This window comes from Ambystoma mexicanum, chromosome 9, assembly GCF_040938575.1.
Source record: "Ambystoma mexicanum isolate Mex_15411 chromosome 9, UKY_AmexF1_1, whole genome shotgun sequence".
In the NCBI taxonomy this organism is placed as follows: Eukaryota; Metazoa; Chordata; class Amphibia; order Caudata; family Ambystomatidae; genus Ambystoma; species Ambystoma mexicanum.
The window spans coordinates 699052320-699071488 of NC_090931.1; the positions used below are offsets into that span (position 1 = coordinate 699052320).

At 46.3% G+C, this 19169-nt stretch overlaps 1 protein-coding gene across 1 annotated transcript in view; it reads right to left on the reverse strand.

Annotated features, from left to right (window-relative positions):
- KLF7 (KLF transcription factor 7) overlaps positions 1–14847 on the reverse strand; it is a 200760-nt gene extending 185913 nt beyond the window's left edge. Inside the window, exon 1 of the mRNA XM_069615587.1 lies at positions 13176–14847. Within this exon, the coding sequence (XP_069471688.1) occupies positions 13176–13277 (102 nt within the window). The 5' untranslated portion in view covers positions 13278–14847. The remainder of the gene's footprint in view (positions 1–13175) is intronic.
- Between the last annotated feature and the right edge of the window lie 4322 nt (positions 14848–19169).

Here is a 19169-nt window from a genome sequence, read left to right on the forward strand (position 1 = left end):
TGTATAATGCCTCTGCTGAATGGCAAGCCTACAGGCCAGCAAGGCCTCTGTAACGAGATGAGTGGTCGCAGCGATCTTTTCGAAACACGTGTCTGCATTAGTGGGTCAATAAACCAGCACTGAAAACCATAGCGAAGTGACAAGACGTCTCATTTATTTGCTGTATACACTTAATTCAACGCAGATCGGACACTATCATATATCCTGCGGCCTGGTGCATAGGGTTCTCAGAACCTCCCTTTCTGCTAAACACTTTCCGAGACGGAAGATCACTGTCTTTTGAGAACCCGACCTAACCGGCAGCAGGATCCACTCACCAACTACCGTGACCAGCGCAGTGATCTCCTCCAACCCTTCACTCAACCAATGTATGTAGAACTGTGGGGAGCAGCAGTGGGCAGTGGCAGCAGCGGGCAGCGAGCTGCAGCCCCAGCATCTATTCTAGATGAAGCACTGGTAGCATTTCTGGGATGTGCACGTGCAGATGCAGCTCACCCAGATCTGCTCAGGGGCATCTCGTGGCCTGCTCTGCTCTGCATCCTTGTGAATCAGGACCCAAGTTATTGGTGAGTTCACGAAATGAAGGAAGCTCTCAGAAGGGTGGGGAGAGAGAGGGGAGCAAGTTTCAAAAGACAGGGTCCGCAACAGAGGTCTTCGGTACACCTTTGGAAGGCATAAGTGGCTTGAGAGCATTGCAAGTCTTATCCAGTGAAAAGAAACAATCCCACCTGAGAGACTGAGCCAGAGAATAGGCCCAGCACACATAACAAGTAGCCCACCTTTGCAAATCACAATGCAAGACCTTTCGCAGCAAACTATTTCAGTGGAACTTGAGACCAAGGTTATGGGAAACTATGCGGCACAGTGTGGCTTTTGGTTTTTAATTACATTAAAGAGAGTCACAGTAATCAAAAGAACTACTGGAGCCCATAATTACTTATTAGTTTTGGAGTATAAACTGATAAAAACATGTTAGGTAATGGCATTTATGTGAGTGAATAGTAAACGTGCAAGTCTTTGAGCAGTGGGTTTAGCATCGGCCACCTGAGGGCTTCGTGAGACACTGCAGAGTCTCACACAATCCACAGAAACGTGGCATTCTTACCTGAAAGACCATGCTTAGGATGGTCGGTGGAAGAAGTATGTGTGACCAACTTGATGGTTCGACAACAGACCATTTGCTTCACCCACGAGTCAACTTAGCCCAACAGCTCATCGCCTTCAGGGCAAGGAGTGGAGGCAGGATTGTTTTGCTCCAAAAATGTAAATGTCATAGAAGTGACTAAGGGCCTGATTTACAGCGCGGTTTTCAATGGGATTCCACCATTGTAAATAGGTTTTGAAAATCCGGCCCTGAGTGTCACCGGGAGCCTGCACACTCCATGCCACAGTGGTGGGTCACATGCTTCTGTGCGCAGTTGGCCGCGCAACCTTCCATCTTCCCGAGCCCAATGGAATGAGTTATGCAATAGTAACTGCATTGCCGAATGGAAAAACTTCTTTCGGGAAGGGCCTTAATAACAAACGAGTTACCAAAAATGGTGCCGCATTCACATAATCAGTAATATATTAAGCGACATTAAAGGCAAAGGAGGGTGCCACCGAGCACATGACAAAGTGAAACCGTAGAAAAGAGAGAGGTCAAATGTAATGAGGCACGTTTGGCCACAGGGTGCATGGTCAGATTGAGTGCTGTGTATTCATAGTACCCTACAAAGCACTTCACGCCTCCTTTCCTTTGTGCATGGTATATCACCCAAAACAGCACAGACTGGCCAAAAGAGAGAAAATAAGGGGACCCGGAGGATATCTCAGAGGCAACGCGTTTCCTTGTTGTAGAAGCAAGACAACGCGCAGCAACACAGGTTCGAATCCCGGTCTCGGGCTTAGAAACCGATCTCAGCTTGTTATACAAGAACAATTCTAGTGAAAAGTCAGCTGGAGTGTGGTGTGTGCATAACACTGTACAAGCAAGCAATGCATTCCTCCCTTGAGGTTTGCATGTCACACAATACAGCACAGACTGGCCAAAATGGAGAAAATAAGGCCTTCATGGAAAAAAACGAAGTGCCTTCCAATAAAAAATACTTTCTTCATGCTATGACACAAACTGGGTTTTCCCAGAGGCTTTACATTGCATTGTTGTTATTCCGAGGTCTTGATTCGCCTTCTCTAAGCTTTTCTTACATTGTATGTGGCCACAGTGGAAGTGGTTCAGTTTGCCTACGGACAGGTGATGGAGTGAGCGTGGTGGGGTCTACTGGGGTACATCGGTCTGAACAATGAAAATGCTAAAAAATGTGAATCCTCTGCCTGGTCAAATGAACAGATGACCAGTTAGAAACGGTTTCTACTGGATTCAGTGTTTGGCAAGTAGATTTTGGGAAAGATAGTGTAAAAGCTGCAAAGAAAATTCCCATTGATTTAAGTTGTACGGTGACACTGCTATTGTGTTCAATGGTGACAACTGGTGCCCAGTTGTGTTTTTATTTGACCAGTGAAATGTCCTCTATGGCCACCCACCGCCAACCCCAGCGGTCATTGTAATCCAATGCCCAAAAACTCATAGAACGCTACTGGATCCAATCACAACCATTTTGTATTTGTCATCTGGAATTGCCACCAGGACCCACCCCTTGCCCACAATGATATGATATGATAGGTTATTTATAACGCGCCTAATACCCAGAGGTTTCTAAGCGTGGACCCGGGGATCGAACCTGTGTTGCTCCGTGTTGTCTTGCTTCAAGGCGAGCATGTTGCCCCTGAGCTATCCTCCCGAGAAACCCAATGGAGGCATCGGTTTCTTTAATTGATGGACAGCATGAAGATCTCTCTGTCCTGTTATATAATGAAAAGTAGACAAGGGAATGCTCATAAGTGCACTTCCTGATTTAGGGTATCCTTTCAAATGTGGCCGCTTGTGTGGAAGCCAAAAACATAAATGAGGTGTCAAGAAGCATGTCCACACAACGCCTCTAACAAAGCATGAAAGAATGCAGGGTGCGCATGTGCCAGTAAAGCTGGTCATTAAGTAGAGTAAGTCCAGAGAGCTGCGCTGGGATGTGTTCAAGGAAAGTCTAGCCACATTGCCCTACATCAGGGTTGTCCAGCTCCTGGCCTCGAGGGCTAGAAACAGGTCAGATTTTCAGGATATCCTTCGTTAATTTTCATGAGATGAATTTGCATACAATGATTCTAAATGTATGCATATTTATCCTCATGAATATTAATGAGGGACATCCTGAAAACCCATCAGGTTTCCGGCCCTATAGGCCTGGAGTTGGACAACCCTGCCCTACATGAACTAAAAGGGGCTTCTAAAATGCTGCTTCCAGTCTGGCAGACATGGACTTGCAGCTATGTTCGAGGTATGATGAAAGACGTATAAGGCAGTGGTTTTTACTTGTAGTCGACGAGAGCCCCAACCACGCCACATGTTGGGAATAGTCACTCACTGTGTCAGTACTTGCACCACGAGAAACATGAACCAATAGATCAACGTAACCGGGTGCTGGGAGCTATTGGATCCTGCTTGTAGATGATAAGAGCCTGGTTAGCCTAACATAGACTATCACCTGGAGCTACTTTAACTCTGGAACAATACAATCTGTAGCGATAGACCATTCGGTTGCCAAAAATTAGGCATCTGAAACACATCATGACATTTCAGATCCTTCGGAAAGCATGAGCATAGTACCGCACTTTGTTATTATACAAGAAGGTGGAAAAGTGTCATTCCTTTTATCTCCTGCAAAAGAAAGATCAGGTGCACACTAGAAATAGAAAAAGCACCTTCTATTCCACTGAATAATGTCCTACCCACAGGAGGTACTTTTAGCTCCTGCTTATCGACTCTTTGTTTCGATCCCTGTGAAGCCTTTCCGGTGCCTGAACTTTTGCAAAGGGTGCAAATTACCCATACTTTACTAAACTGCTAGTATAATCCTGAAAATGAGACCTATGCCAAATTTATGAAGTTGAGCCCACCTGCTTTGACCACAACAAGAATGTGCACAATGTACTCAAACTCTACAAATGATTATTAAGCGAGCACCTCCCAGAGACAGACTGCCACCATTAAGTTCCCATGAGGGCTGGATCAGTGTGAATGAGAGGATCCTCAAATGGCTTTCACTTGTGTATGGTACGCCAAAATACATTTCCTGGCATTGTCAGATATGGGAGTGGAACAACGCAGTTACTGTCATCATGAAGTTGAAGGTTTCTGGTTTTCGAGTGATTTGCCATCTTTAGCTACCCTCCACTTTTAATCTTTTCACTACAATTGGCCATAACTGATCTATTGTTTATGCTTAATGCTGAACACATGTCATCAAAGCTGTGGCTAAGTGTATTTTATGGAGCAGTGTCTTGATAACACTGGGACGTAGACCTGAGCAGGTGCTGAAAGATCTAACTAACGTTCAATAATCGTTGAACGCTGTCCCAGCCTACAGGACACTAACAGCAGACTCCAGGGGTGGACTGGCCTACAGGGAACTCAGGAGATTTCCTGGTAGGCCTCTGTATCATGGGCCTCTTTCATGAGGGCACCCTGCATTTCTGCTCCTCCTACCCTACCCCCAGTCACACTGCCCCCTCCCTCCAAACTATTCTCCACCTCCTCATCCAATTGAAGTAAATTATTTGTTATAACCCCTACTATGGGGAGTTGTTCTTTCCCCCATAGTGTAATATAGGGTCACTTTGCAAAACATTTCCATGGTCACATTTGGTTCCTGTCCACACTTGGCTGGCTCCTCCTTGCCCACTGCACCAGTACCTGTTGGCCCCACATTCAAGAAGGCATCCCTAATTGCCAAGGGAACTCCCCAAGAAAGAAAGCCCTTACAAATACAAATAAAAATGAGCTTGTATCGCTTGGAGAGGCACATCATGAAAGAGTTTGCAACACCCTTTGGTTAAGGCGGTAACCTCAATGTCGTAAACATTTTGAAATGTGAGTCAGTCGGAGAAATAAACAGGATTCTGTTGCTGCTCTAATTTAAGCTAATAACATCTTCAAGTACATTTCTAGATCGAGCGGGAAAAAAGATGGTGTCCCAGCATGGCAGGCGCAGGATAAGAAGCTGTCTGTCACCTGCTTGTACAGCAAGCCCGCAAGGCGATAATCATCTTCACGGAACTATGTAACTCTTTTCATTTTTTAACCGACTGGAAACACGATGGCTCCTTGCACAGGGAATTTAGCCTGCCTCAGGGGATGCTGGGAGGAGACAGGCAGCCTCCGCAGACGAAACATCCACAGACAAAACCTATTTTTGTAAGCTTGAGGCACAAATGCTACCGTACAAATTGAGGGAAGCTGTAGCATTCTATTTTTTTATTTGCGTCGCATCCAGGGGTGGAAGAATGAAATGACATCGAGACAGGTAAAATGATGGCCTCTGTCTCGATTTTCCGCTGCTCAGTCCGTATACACTTAAACAAATCACTATATCTTCGGTAGGTTAAATGTTCTCGACTGTTGTTCAAAGCTGTGCTTAGGTGTATAGGAACTTCATAGATCGACAGTCCCAAATATTTTTGTTCATTGATTATTCAAGCATAATTAGGTTCCAGAATCTTTTTAATTATGTTTTTAGTTGTTTAAGATGAGGTATAACTGCCTAACTTGTGACACATTTAGGGGGTATCACGTGGTCTGCGGTACTCACATGGTGAACATATTTGTGGCACGATGTAGAGATAGGCTTGTTGGGTCATCCAAAACGGTTATCAGTTGATCAAACCACTAGTGCCAAACGTAGTGTTCTCACTCATTGGAAAGGCTGCCATTACCCTTTTGGGTTTATTTCACCTCTATGGGCGTGCCTCTGTTTGCGGTAGACAGTTCACTCCATGATTGCGTCACTTTCGTGTTTAGCTTTCCACAGAACTGATTGCTATACTGTTGCAAAATAGAGCTTCATTTGGATGGAAAAGCATGGAGTATTTCACCAATAATAGTCCAATGATCTCCTCCCGCCGTCTATGATCATTTTGAAGTCTTATCCGGAGACCACTTCACCAAAAGCCGAGACCTCTTCACCAAAAGCCACACATTACTTCATGGTTCTTGTCCTGGCAGATTCCTGATCATAATCAGGGATCCCAGTTTCTTGGGGGCTTACTGACAACCCTAATCAATTAGGATCTGGTATTTCTTCTCAAACAGAGGTTGGCAATGATTGTTTTATGATTGATGATATGAAGGTTGTGATTAACTGGCCTAGTGCACTTAAGGTTTTCATCGTCTTTGGGTGGACAGCTTGTTCTCTTCGCAATGATTTGATATGTTATGATGAGTCATTTATAACGCGCCTGTACACAAGTGTTCCAAAAGCCTAGCCTAGCCAATCAGATGGTAACACCAAAACTATTTGAATTTAGCAACATAGAAAACACACATGGCAAAAACGAAACCAAAAAAATCTATACCACCATAGAAGCAGGGGGGAAATATTAAAATATTGATCTTGTCTGGAAAAGGTGGGCAGTCTATGGCTGTCTGACTAGCGACTAGCGACCAAATGCTCTCCAACAGGAGATGCGGCAGAAGGGGTATCTCTGGGCCAAACTTCAGAACTCTGAAGTGGAACTCTTCATTGGTTTTGTAACACCTGGTTTAACTTCGCCTTGATGCGTCGCATAATGTGCTGTTGAATATGAATGCATCCTTTCGGCGCTTTCTATAGTTTGACCGCGAGAATGTTATGGCAAAAACGACATACAATATGCACCTAATTCCAAACCCACAGTAAAAAAAGTAGGCATCCTCCCCACCTTCAAACAAAGCACAAGCAATGTAATGGCTGTGGAAACTGTCTGCGGCTTAAAATTGAATCATCAGTTCAACAAAGGAAATCCAGTCGGCTCCACTACCCGAGCACCATAGACTATTGAATTCCACACGTTTCAGACAACTTACATTTGGGGAGATAGCACGTCAACGTAAATTGATGTAATAGAAGGAAGTATTTCACCAGATCTTAGTAATAACTTAATGGAAACTATCGTGGACGCAAGGTCCTCTCATGGTCATGGCCCTCTCTACACCACCGGCTCTATTAGACAACGCTCCCAGTCCTTGCTTCAAAAGACTGATATTGGAATGGCCCACCTATAACCCTGACTCAGCATCTGATACTCATCTTCTATACGCGGCACGGTTTCTCCTACACCCCGCCACTCACCAGAGCTATCGCCTCCCTTTCCAGGCCATCCTTTCCTTGCCCACACATGCTAAAGAACACAGACTACAGCTATCAAAAAAACTCTGAATCGCTAGGAGAGCAATACAAAAGGCAACCAACGTGAATACAGAAGGCGGCGGAATCATGAGTCATCTGTCTATCATTAAGAGTTATGGGTCCATCCAGCAGGATCCACATACCACGAGACCCAAGAAAAATAACCCCCGAAATGATCAGAGAAGCCTTTGCTGTCTCACATACACTGTCTTGCCATTGTTGTCGGCGATATTTGCTTTACACATATGTCGCTCCATTGGAGGGCCTTCTTTGCATTTTATATAACTCTTCTAATAAAAAAAAAGAAATCTCCCTCAGTCCCTCAGTCAAATAGTGAGAGAATGGGACACGCATACCACCAGCATATGCTTACATATTTGTCTTGGTTTGAAGGTAAAGGCTCGTCCTTTCCATCGTGTGACAGCAATCTGCGCCGCTCAACACAAACTCCATAAAACGAAGAGATGAGGTTCGCCATGGCCCCTACCACATCAATCCCTGTGCATCTAACTTGGACAATGGTTGCTATCATCTGTATCCCACAATATTCTGGTGTGTTCGTACTGGGATGTGCACACTGCAATTTCACCACCACACCAGGCCTGATAGCCATGAAAGGAAAGAAGTGAAATGTGTCAGACAAGAGACATGTGGGGTCCCGATGGCATACAGCAAGTCCATAGGATCATTCAGTAGGTTCCAATGGTGACTCCCAGATTTGGCAAAATAAACTTGCACAGACAAAGCGTGTGGCAAGTACCCCTAATAGCATTCCCTCTAGTTTGCTGCGCTACAATGCCGGGAGAGAGAGAGAGAGGGAGAGGGAGAGGGAGAGGGAGAGGGAGAGGGAGGGAGAGGAGAGAGAGAGAGAGAGAGAGAGAGAGAGAGAGAGAGAGAGAGAGAGAGAGAGAGAGAGAGAGAGAGAGAGAGAGAGAGAGAGAGAGAGAGAGAGAGAGAGAGAGAGAGAGAGAGAGAGAGAGAGAGAGAGAGAGAGAGAGAGAGAGAGAGAGAGAGAGAGAGAGAGAGAGAGAGAGAGAGAGAGAGAGAGAGATATCTGCCAGGTAATGATGCAGAATGGTAAATTAAGCGGAATGATAATAAATACCCTGCAAGCCAAAGGCTGAGTATTCTGAAATGTCACCACAATTTCTAATAGTTAGCTGGAACAAGAGATCATACAAACTCCTATAATGTATTACATGTATAACACGTCAAAGAAAAAGGTTCCATGGGACACAAATGTGTAATTCACTGAACAGCGCCTCATTCATGGCAAATAATGTCGACTTGTGAAACTACTAATGTTTCAGCAATTTCAATACATGAAATATGTGAGTGTGCTATGTGTGTGTATGTGGGAGGGTATTTATTAAAAAATGTCTCACATACATAAAAAATACAGCGGAAAGTCACAGCAGATGAGGCCCCTTAAGCGCTAGCCTTGGTTGTAACTTGGAGTGCAGGCAGCAGCGAGGACAGCCATTGACAAATGTTATTATTCAATTGGAAACTATTCATATTTCCTTTTATGACTAAAGAGAAACATTATCCTCAAATGTAGACAATTATAATAGGCTGTCCATTCAGAACCGCCGGCCGCAATTTTATTATTCTGAGTCAAGTCTACTAATTTTGCATATTTATACATGTATAATATCAGTGCACATTTGGAAGCCAAACTTATACGTGCATTTTCCGCTGGGCAAAAATCTCCTAACATGAAAATATATATATATATAAGTACTAGTCTCCAAAATGCAGAACCGAACTGTGGCTAACAGAATATTTTTGAGTGACCTCATTGAAAAAAAGTTCTTTGTTTCAAAGCACAGGGATGATCCTTTTTGGCATAGACAGTGCGTGCCCTGAGTAATGGGCAGGCGTGTGTAATTTATCTAGTCTCTCTTACTTGGCCAATTCTGCAGCTAAAGAGGAAAGCATCGCACACACATAAAGTGCCCGCATGCCTTGGGCACGCGGTCTCTGCCAACGGTGAGGATCATGCATCGAGCTGTCTAGACTGTTATTAATATGCGCCTGATTCACCAGCACTGTGGAATTAAATGATTTCTAGATGAAATCATAATCAGCCCATCAGCCCAATTAGCATGATAACCACACGACAGAAAGGAAGCAGATGTGCCCGCGCTGCTAGGACCAAGAGCGGGGCTTATTAATAAATGAAAATAAGTCTTCTTCTTTGTTAAAGCCAGGCAACCGAAATGTGGCTTGTGGCTTGAGGCCCAAACGTAATTGCCCGAGTTTGGGGCTTTATTTTGGGTGGGGGGGGGGGTTACAGCAAGAGAAACGAGGACAAAACATTGTTGTGGACAACTTTGGGCCTCGATCCTTTTGCAACGGGAAAATCACACTACTAAACGCCTTGTGAACCAGGCCCTGAGAGTTACCAACCCAACTCAGAGTATCTGTAGCACCCAAGTGAAAGATGCTACGGCCTGAATAATCAGCAAAGAATGACTGCCATTTCATAACTTCATAGAAAGTGACAGTGGATAAGAGGCCTGCCAGGCTCGTCTAGCCTCCCCAGACATTAGCAAGAATTCAATACCACCCCTGTGTTTGCTCTGGACCCAAAGTACATGGGGGATCAATGGAGGACCGACCGCTTGCCCAAGTGCCTGCGGCCAGAACTCCATTTTGCGGGTGCCTGCCATTTGACGTCGGGGCACATTTGAGTCAGTAGAGATTTCGAGAAGAAAATAAGTTGAGCAATACTCAGGGATGTCACCTACATGTTTTCTCAATTGCAATATTCTTAAAACGGGCCGGTGGGTGTGGATTTTGGACCAATTTCTCAATTTTAGTCAACTGGCTTCTAAGTACCAATCCTCGATGTTGGTGCAATACAGGCCAGGCAAACATCATAGCCTGGGGGGGTGGGGGTGGATACGCCATGCTTGTGGTTCCACAACCCCCGCGTGCCCCCCCTCACACACAGATGTCCATGCAGAAAATGCTCTATGACGAAAAACAAAGAACGGGGGCTAAAAGATAGCTTATATCGGTGCCGCGATTCAGTACATTGAGCACCTGCTGGAAGGTTCTATGTGCGACATGTAGGCCACGTGTTGGCAAGCGGCCATTGCTGAGACAACCTTTCATTTTTTCGGATGTTGAGCACAATTAAATTGGGTGATACCCCATTTTAGGTGGCAAGAAGCCACGCGGTTTGTGGGGCGCTGTAGAACCGGTCCATATGCCTACGGGCGCCCGCTTTTGCCTTGGCACGTGGAACATAACATGGGGTGCAACGAAGAGACCACGAGGCTCACTCGGCTGCCTTCCAAAAGGTAGAATGCTGGCGGGGCAGAACATAAATGATTTCTGCAACCTTATGCGCGGCCTGATTACGGGAAAGGTTCTCAGGAATACAGCCAGAGCTGCAATCACCGAAATGCATATCCGTGGTCCATTAGCAAAGCATGAACTCTTCCTTACTGCTTTTAAGCATCTGCAAGACAAAGGCAAGACAAAGGCCAGCCAGCCAGCGCAACGTGTGGTGGGCAACTTCTGCGCAGAGAGGGGGCTTACTCCAAGCCTCGGACCCCACAGACCCTCAGCTCCCAAGCCTTGGCGGGGGCTCGGTTCTAGGGCCCTCTGACATGTTTGGATATTTTGGATGTATATAGATTACGAAAATATGAACTGGAAAAAAACATCTACTGTATTTATTCATTCGATCATTTCAAAATATATAGTATTTTTTCAAACCACCGAAAAATCGTTCAAGGATCACTTAATCCAAGCCCACTTGCCTTGCATCCTTTGCCCTGAAACACCGTTTGCCGTGTAGCCCCATTCTAAATACCCAATAAGTAAAATAACTAAACCCCGTCCAGTGGAAACCTGGAATTACCCTTCCTGCAGGTTTATCTACCCCTCCTTAAGACTGAGTTGCCACTCCAACCCCCCACTCAATCATCAAACACCCTTGGATTGACTGCGCACATGTTTATTCTGTCAGCCTTATTGGGGGTATGTTTCGTTATCTTTATTGTTTGTGGAGGGTAGTGACATTGGGCACTTTATAGTTGTTCTATGATATTCCAATAGAGGATCACACACAGAAAATGCCCTGTCACCATTACTGCCATCAAGTGGGTGAAATAGCTCAGTGGGTTGATGCATCGTTTGCTGCAATCTGAGTGCAGCAATATATTTGAACCCGTGCAATAACATGAGGGTTGCTGAGCTGCCCGATAGCTGTGACATTCACTTAGTGCCACGAAGCAGTACGCCTGAAAGAAGAGCTCTTCTCTACAAATATAGTGTCTATTAAGGGCAATATATGATGTAAACGAGGGGTTTCACACATTTCCTCGGGAAGAAATGAAAACAGGCGTATTACAGCCGAGAGTGGACTTCGATAAAGTGCCCCTTTGAATGAATGACCTCAACGAAAAGCGACACTTATATGTTCTTTGGGAACGTGAACGCGAGTCCACTGAAACACTGCACAAAATCATGGCGTTTCCAAATACTCCATACGGCTGCATGCGTTTTCCATGGAAACCACGTTAACATCACCTTCCAAGAAAAAGAAAGACCAGCGCATCTTTGCAGATAAAACTGAGATAGAAACAAAACTGTGGTGAGAGGGGCATCTTTGGTCGAAGCCAGGACTTCCTACAGTGCGTGTTGCCCTGTGCCAGGGCCTCGAGGCCTAAGTGCGCCACACTCTTTCGTCGCGGGACACTGCTAGGGCTTATTCGGAAGATGTATTTAGCACGTGTCGTGACAAGGCGGCCACCGGAGCCCTATCCATGATGACCTGACCGTTAGCACTTTTTACATGGATATAACCACATGGGCCCGTCGCCCGCATCAAACAACTAGGCGCAGAATGCAATCCCAGTTCCGCCACTCTATTTCATCTTCTTGTGATTTTTGGCCAACAGAGAGCATGGTGAGTCGGCGGGGGTTTGGGGGGGGGATATATGGCGTGGTGGGGGATACTAAGCGAGAACGCTCCTGTGGTTGTTGGCACGGAGGGGAGTTTTCTTACAGTAATGGATGTCCCTTCCCTCAGTACAAAATGGCCCACTCGTTAGTCCACCATTACAGGAATACCATTAATCGAACGTGTTCAGTAACATTACGCATGCGTGACCGCTCTCCGATACTTTGCAACAGGCAAGGTGCCCTGACCTTGCCTTGACTTCCCACAAACACGCATGGCCACTTTTGAGAAACCAACGTTGCCCCTCTTCAGGAAGACATGGGGATTCATGCATGCACATTACATTACCCCGCCAACGGCTCCTAATGGCCGGTTACATTGTCAGCTGTCCTCTGCCGGGCTGCACAGATGCGCGCACTTGATGCTTGCATTGCAGAATTCACTGCAGCCGCAGCAAGTCAGCCCTTCTCAGAGGGACAGCCAGGCATGCATGCAGCCATCCCATTAACACACTGCCGGGGCTCTCTCTGCCTGCTGCGTGTGTTGCCACTCTCCCATCTGCACGCAGGGGGAAGCATTGCAACAAAGTCAGCATTCTAGCAAAAAAAAGCGCACTGCCGACAACAGATGCATGCATGCTTCTTGTGGAAGAGGTTGTGTAATCACCAAAAACATGCCAACATTAAAATATAAAAAAAAATGAATATGAATGCTCACTAGAATATTACATGGCAAATGTCAACGGTGTGTGTGTGTGTGTGTGTGTGTAAGTATAAATACACGCACACATACATGTACGCTTTTTGTATCTATATAACACATATGCAAACATGAATACACACATGCATACGCTTGTGTGCAACGTGTGACAAACTTGTGCATAGGGGGCAACAGGGACCAGACTGCTCCATTTTACAGAAGGTCATGGGCAATGCTGGCACACACGCGAGCCTATCTGCCCCCCAGAGAACCAGGCAGAAGTAAGAGAAAGATTTCACCTGCTGCCAGTTGTCTTCCAGCGATGGCATGGCTGAGAAGTAGCCGGTGTCGTGGACAAGCTGCAGCTCCTGGAATATACTGTAACTAGCCAAGACATCCATGCTTGCTGTGCAGGGCGGGCGAGGCAGCAGCCAAGGCAGCCACGGCTCAGTGTTTAATTTCGTGGAACCCAAAAACGGATCCAGTGTCCTTGTCTGCGCTTCCTCCAGTCAATGCATGCAGAAGGGAGAGGGTGGGGGGCGCTGGGTGCAGCCCAGCATGTAAAAAAAAAATTAAAAGGCGGGGGAGGGTTCTCCACTGTAGGGAGCTAGACACTATGCCCGGGGCTCGACAGCATCCAGAGGTCGGGCCTGGAAAGGGTTTAGCCGCAGGGCTGTCCACGGGTCCAGCTATATGGGCATTGGAAGAAGACCCTCTAGGATGTTGAGGTGCAAACCATCTCCTGGGGTCCGATGGCTCCAGCTCTAATACCACCACATGGGCTACGGGGGCTAGCTACCCTGTGACCCCTATCCAATCTATTGGCCGCTCCAAGTCATGGACTTTTGGCTGCCAACCGTAACGCAAAGTTGCCCACCCTTAATCCTGGTGGAAAGGCTCTTGTGGTCAACTACACCTCTTTCAAGGTCCTGTAGCCTCCAGCTTTTGGACCGGACAGCAACACACCCAGCGAATGCCCTGCTTTCTGGATCCTGTGGACTCGGAGTGAAGGAAGGGGCTCTTGCCCTCTAGCACTTCTGGGCAGGATCAGATCCCCCCAGCAAATGGAAAAGAAAACCGACCGGTCCTCCACGGTGGTTAAATGCACTCCCGTGCAAGGGCTGCTCTCCATACAGCTCCGGGCAGAAGGGGTTCATGCAGCCAGCATCCAGCTATATTCCTGCACAGGAGCAGCGGACTCCGCAGCTCCTTTGTAAGGCAGGGGTTGCACGTGCAATGTGTCGCCAGTCGCACTGCTTTGAGAGCGGAGGGGTCCGTGCAGCTCCGGTAGCTGAAACAGGCGGCTCGTTCACTGTGCAGGCAGATTCGCGCAAGTCCCAGAGCGCCGGCTCCCGAATCGGGGGTCTGCATTCATGAAAACTGCGTGCCCATCCAAGAACTGCGGTCCTTGCTGCTCCTCCTGGGCCAGACAGGCGCGCTCGTGCAAAGTGCAATCAAATTCACTTTTATCCCTGAGCAATGTTTCTTACTGCTGCTTCTGAGCCGGGCACGAGTGTCCAGGCACTCGCTGTTCAGCTACACGCACTTTCCCATCCGGAGATGGCGTTCCGGCAGCTCCTGGACCAGACCGGCTGTTCGTGCACATTCCATCCAGTTGCCTCTCGTTCCAAGTATGTGGTCCCTGGAGCTCACGGGTCAGACAAGGGTTAGTTAGTAAGCACCGTGCAAGCCTGTCATCTATTTCAGGTGCGTGCTCTCATCGGCCACCGGTTCAGGAAGGGGGTGCTCGCGCACTGTACATGTACTTTCGCTCCAATCCCAAAGACGTGCGCCCTGCAGGTCCTGCAGCTGGAATGCAGTTCTTGCACTAATAGCAGGCTGTCATCCGCGCCTGCACCGCTGCCAGCGCGCTGCATGTAGTCCTTGCGCTTCTGTATTATTGTTAGAAGAGGAGGGGGCTGTGCATTCTTCCTCTCGGGTCCTGTATTGTTTTTAACCCAGTAGTGCCTGCTGTGCAATCGTTCCTTGCCCCGCCCACCTCCTCCTTGACCACGCCTCTCGGCCCTCCTGCGTCGTTCCCACCGCTCTATTGCGTCTGCGCGTGCGTCGAATTCTTGGCCCGAGCTCGATTGCCAATCAAAAGCAGCGCGTGACCATATAGGGTAAAGAGGAGGGAACGTGCGCGGACGTCAGGAGTAGCCAATGGGGACGAAAGTGGGCGGGGCGTGGCAAAATTGCCTCTGGCCACCGATTGGACAGTCAACAAGTCTGTCCTCTGCCGTAGAAGGCTCGGCGAGTTGAGTTATTTTTAGACCAGTATATAGCTGACGGTGGAGTCCAGCGAAAACTAGTCACGGGAGAGCGCCGCGGTGCTGACTGGCTTTCTCTCTAGTGTAGAAAGGACTAGCCGCGCTAGCCGGCACACACTCACTCATAGATTTCCAGGCTAAGGGCTCAGTAGTAATCAGAGCTATCCCGGTGTTTAAGACACGGCAATGCCGGTTAACTCATCGGAAGCCCGGCAGCGTGTTGAGTTGCTCAATCCAAACGCGGCCGCCAAGGTCTGTGTCCGTTGGCGTGTGGAGTGGCTCTGAAAGGAAAGCCCACGCGCATCCAGAGAGGTACTACACGCTATATGGGGCTGCAGAAGTGTCGAGGGGTTCATTCAGGGAGTTGGAGGTGAACCAGTCCTAGAAGTAACATTAAACGCAACAGAGGAATTAGACATAACAAAGCGAGGATGGAGCGTTCCATGAGTTCCATACAGGAATTTGCATACATATGAAAGGGAGAAAATGCGGGATTAGGTTAATGAGTGAAAATGTTGAAGAGAAAATTAATGGCAAGCAATTAATAAAAAACACAATTGTTTTTTCAAATTAATTGGTGAACTTAAGCAACATAATATAAAATTAAGGTTGAAAAAAAATAGGTAGTGTTATGTTAAAGGATACACTGTTTGGTAAGCGTAGGTGTGATTTTTCAGTCGGTAGTTGTCATGTGCTGTTGTGTGAGGCTTTGCGTGGTTTGTTTCGTTGTTGCGGTGTAGTAAAGTGTGTGGTTTGTTGTGCTGTATAGGTATGGTTGTCTTTTATTCAGAGTTTGAGAGGTGTAAGCAGATGGATGGGTTGGTTAGTAGTGGTGCTTAATCGTACCCCCTCCACTTTGGCATGTGTCTCTGTGTCATGCATTGTGGTTTCCCTCCTATATTCTGTGCAGGGATGTGTGTTTTCAGCAAGGTGGTTTAGTGGTGATGCCTCCTCCATCCCTCCTGTGTTGTGCCTGCACTGCTTTTGTCCCCAGGCATATCCACCATCGCATGCATGGGCCCCTTGAGTTGGGGGACCTCTTCCCTGTGCCCTAGAGCTCCTTGGGCCCTGTGGTTTATCTTTTTAGTCATCACTCTTTCCCCATTAATTATAATGCCCTCTGTGGTTCAACCTAGGATGCTCCCATTTCTCTCCCTAGCCTCCAGTAGGGCCCTCAATAGGAACGGGTGCACCCAGGTCTCCCTCCCACTCGACCGTCTCTCCACCTCCCTGAACTTTGTTTTGGTTCAGTCTAGTCCTTCGTCTTGCCATTTGTGTGTTCATTCCGAGGGGTGTGGGTGTTGCTCATTCATTTTTGTCTAGTTTTGAGTTGAAGAGCCAGGTTTTTTGGAGTTTTCAGAATTTTAGCTGATCCTTCATGTTTCGTATTTCTCTCGGAAGGGTGTTCATAATTTTAACAGATACACAGGAGAATGCTGATCCACTGAGTTTTTTCCTTGTGTATGGTTTAGGTTCCAGGCGGATGTGCTTGCTGTATCTGAGTGTTCTGGTCAGTTGGTAAATGGTGATTTTCTTTTGCAAGAATTCTGCTCTTTGGCCGTGGATTGCTCCATGTGTTATGCACATTGTTTTGAATGTGATTCATTTTTTGACTAGCAGCCAATGTAGCATCTTTAGCGCTGGAGTGATACGGTCCCTTCGTGAGAGTTTAAGGAGAAGTCTTGCCAATGCGTTTTGTATATGTTGCAGTTTCTTTAGTAGATAATCCGGCATTCTGAGGCATAGACTGTTGGTGTAGTCTATCCTGACATGACGAGGGAAATGGTGGCCAGGAAAGGAAAGGTAGAATCTTTTTGATCGTGTGCTGATGGAAGAAGCATTTCTTGGATATTATGTTTACTTGAGGTTCTAGCGTAAGATCCTTGTCCATTAGGATTCCAAGGTTTTTGACTATTTTGGATGACGTGGGCACTGTTCCTAGTTCTGTGGGCCATGGTATGTATTGGTTGCTTAACTGGTTTTTGGATATAATCACGATTTTTGTCTTGCTCAGGTTGATTTTGATGCTGTTTGTGTTCATCCATTCATAGAGTTCTTTGAGACTGTCTACGAGGTTGTGTTCTCCCCTTGTACATCTTGGATTTTGTAGATGATTTGGGTATCATCTGCGTAGTTGTAGCTGGTAGCGTAGTGCCTTTTCATGAGGTTGATTAGTGGAGTCATGTAGATGTCGAAGATGAGTGGAGATAGGGAGGATCCTTGTGGTACTTCACAAGTGCTGTCCCGCTGCACAGATTTTAATGGTTTTATCCATACTGTTTCTGTCCTCTCAGATAGGAAAGATTTAATTCAGAGCAGCGCTGTGTCCGTGATCCCTATTTCTTCCAGTCTCTTGATGAGGATGTTGTAGCTGACTCTGTCAAATGCAGTGGAGAGGTCTCTCATGGGTCTGAAGCCGACTTGTGCCACCTGGTCCAATAGTTGGTGGTTTTCTACGTGTTCCATTGTTTCACCCACTTTATGAATCTCTCTCCTGATATTTGGGTGAAGCCTTGCAACTTGTTCTGGGGTTCCAGGGTGTTGTGTATTGTTGTTCCAAGTATAATGTAGTTACAGTATTGATAGTTACGGAATGTGTAAAGGAATGTGGGAACGTGTGGGAGAATTCTATAATGAGGGGTTGGGGACACCTGGTTGTGGATTACATAAAGAGATGATTAACAGGCACTTGGCTCCTGAGTATTCAATAAGAAATTGACACAACTATAACAGTGGCGACGAGAGGAAACAAACCACATAGAAGACAGGAATATTGAAATGAAAAAACAGAAGTACGGAAACAAGAAAGAGGAACGGAAAATTGAAAGTGGATGACAAGTGAACTATAACGGAAAAATAAAGAAAGCCAAAAGGAAGATTATATAACGGTAAGAAGCTCTCATGCTATGAAGTGAATCTGCCTGGATCAAAATATAAACAATACAAATATTGTAAGGGAGGCGCGCATACGATTGATGATTGCAGCATTATTTAAAAGTAAACAAACATACACAAGACAGGCGCGAGCGTCAGACAAAGGCAAGGAAACAAACGTAATTAAGTCAAGCGCGAGCATTTGTTAAGCGCGAACATTTGTCAAGACATACAGATACGTGTCTGTACGGAAAAGAAACATTAGAGGAAGGGACGTAAGAACCTCTTAATAACGTGCAGCCATTTTGGGTCAGAGATAAAGTTACCAAGGTAACCACCGAAACGTTACGAAGTGTCGTATGAAAGAAACAAAGGGAAGAAAGCAACAAAAGACATTTAAAATATAACACAAACATATATTTAAAGGGAAATAATCACAAATGCGAAGAAATACTAAATAATTGTGTAGAATAAGAATCTGAAAGACAACCACAAAAGGAAGTTAATCATATGATTGAATAAGCCCATAGAAAAGACACGTGGACCACATGAAGGAACAAAGACTAGCAGGGTTTGAATCAAGCAAAATGGATGAAAGAGGCAACTGAGAGTATAGGATACACCAAGTAGTGTTAAAAAAAAACCACAAAGAAAACAGAGATAATAAGTAATATTGAAGATTGATATTACATTTAAATAACATGTTGTCTGACAATGCAAATGTAGACTCGGCTCAAGTGGCTGTTACGCTCACCTGATATCCCCGGGGCGTCTGGAAGGCTCTGAGATCTGGAACCCTGGATGCGTAGTTTCCCAGTGCTGAATAATGAATCTGCAATTACAGAAGGGAGGATTTGTGATAACTGTCTCTAATGGATAAATCTCCCACCTCCCTCTGACCGAATCCATTCCCTCTAGGTTCTTTCTCACCTTACTTCTTGTGAAGGGGCGCTTGACGTTTGTTGGCGAGCTGCCCGAGTTGCTTCACTGGTGCAGTACGTCTTCCTTGGGCCCAGGCCTGCTGTGATCCCGAATCTGCTGATAGGCAGGTAGGTTTGTTAATTGGAAGTCTTTGTTCTGTTTATAGTGGGATTTCGTTAATGTCTTTATCTCCTTCTTTTCAGGTGCGAAGGTCTTGATGCTGGCATG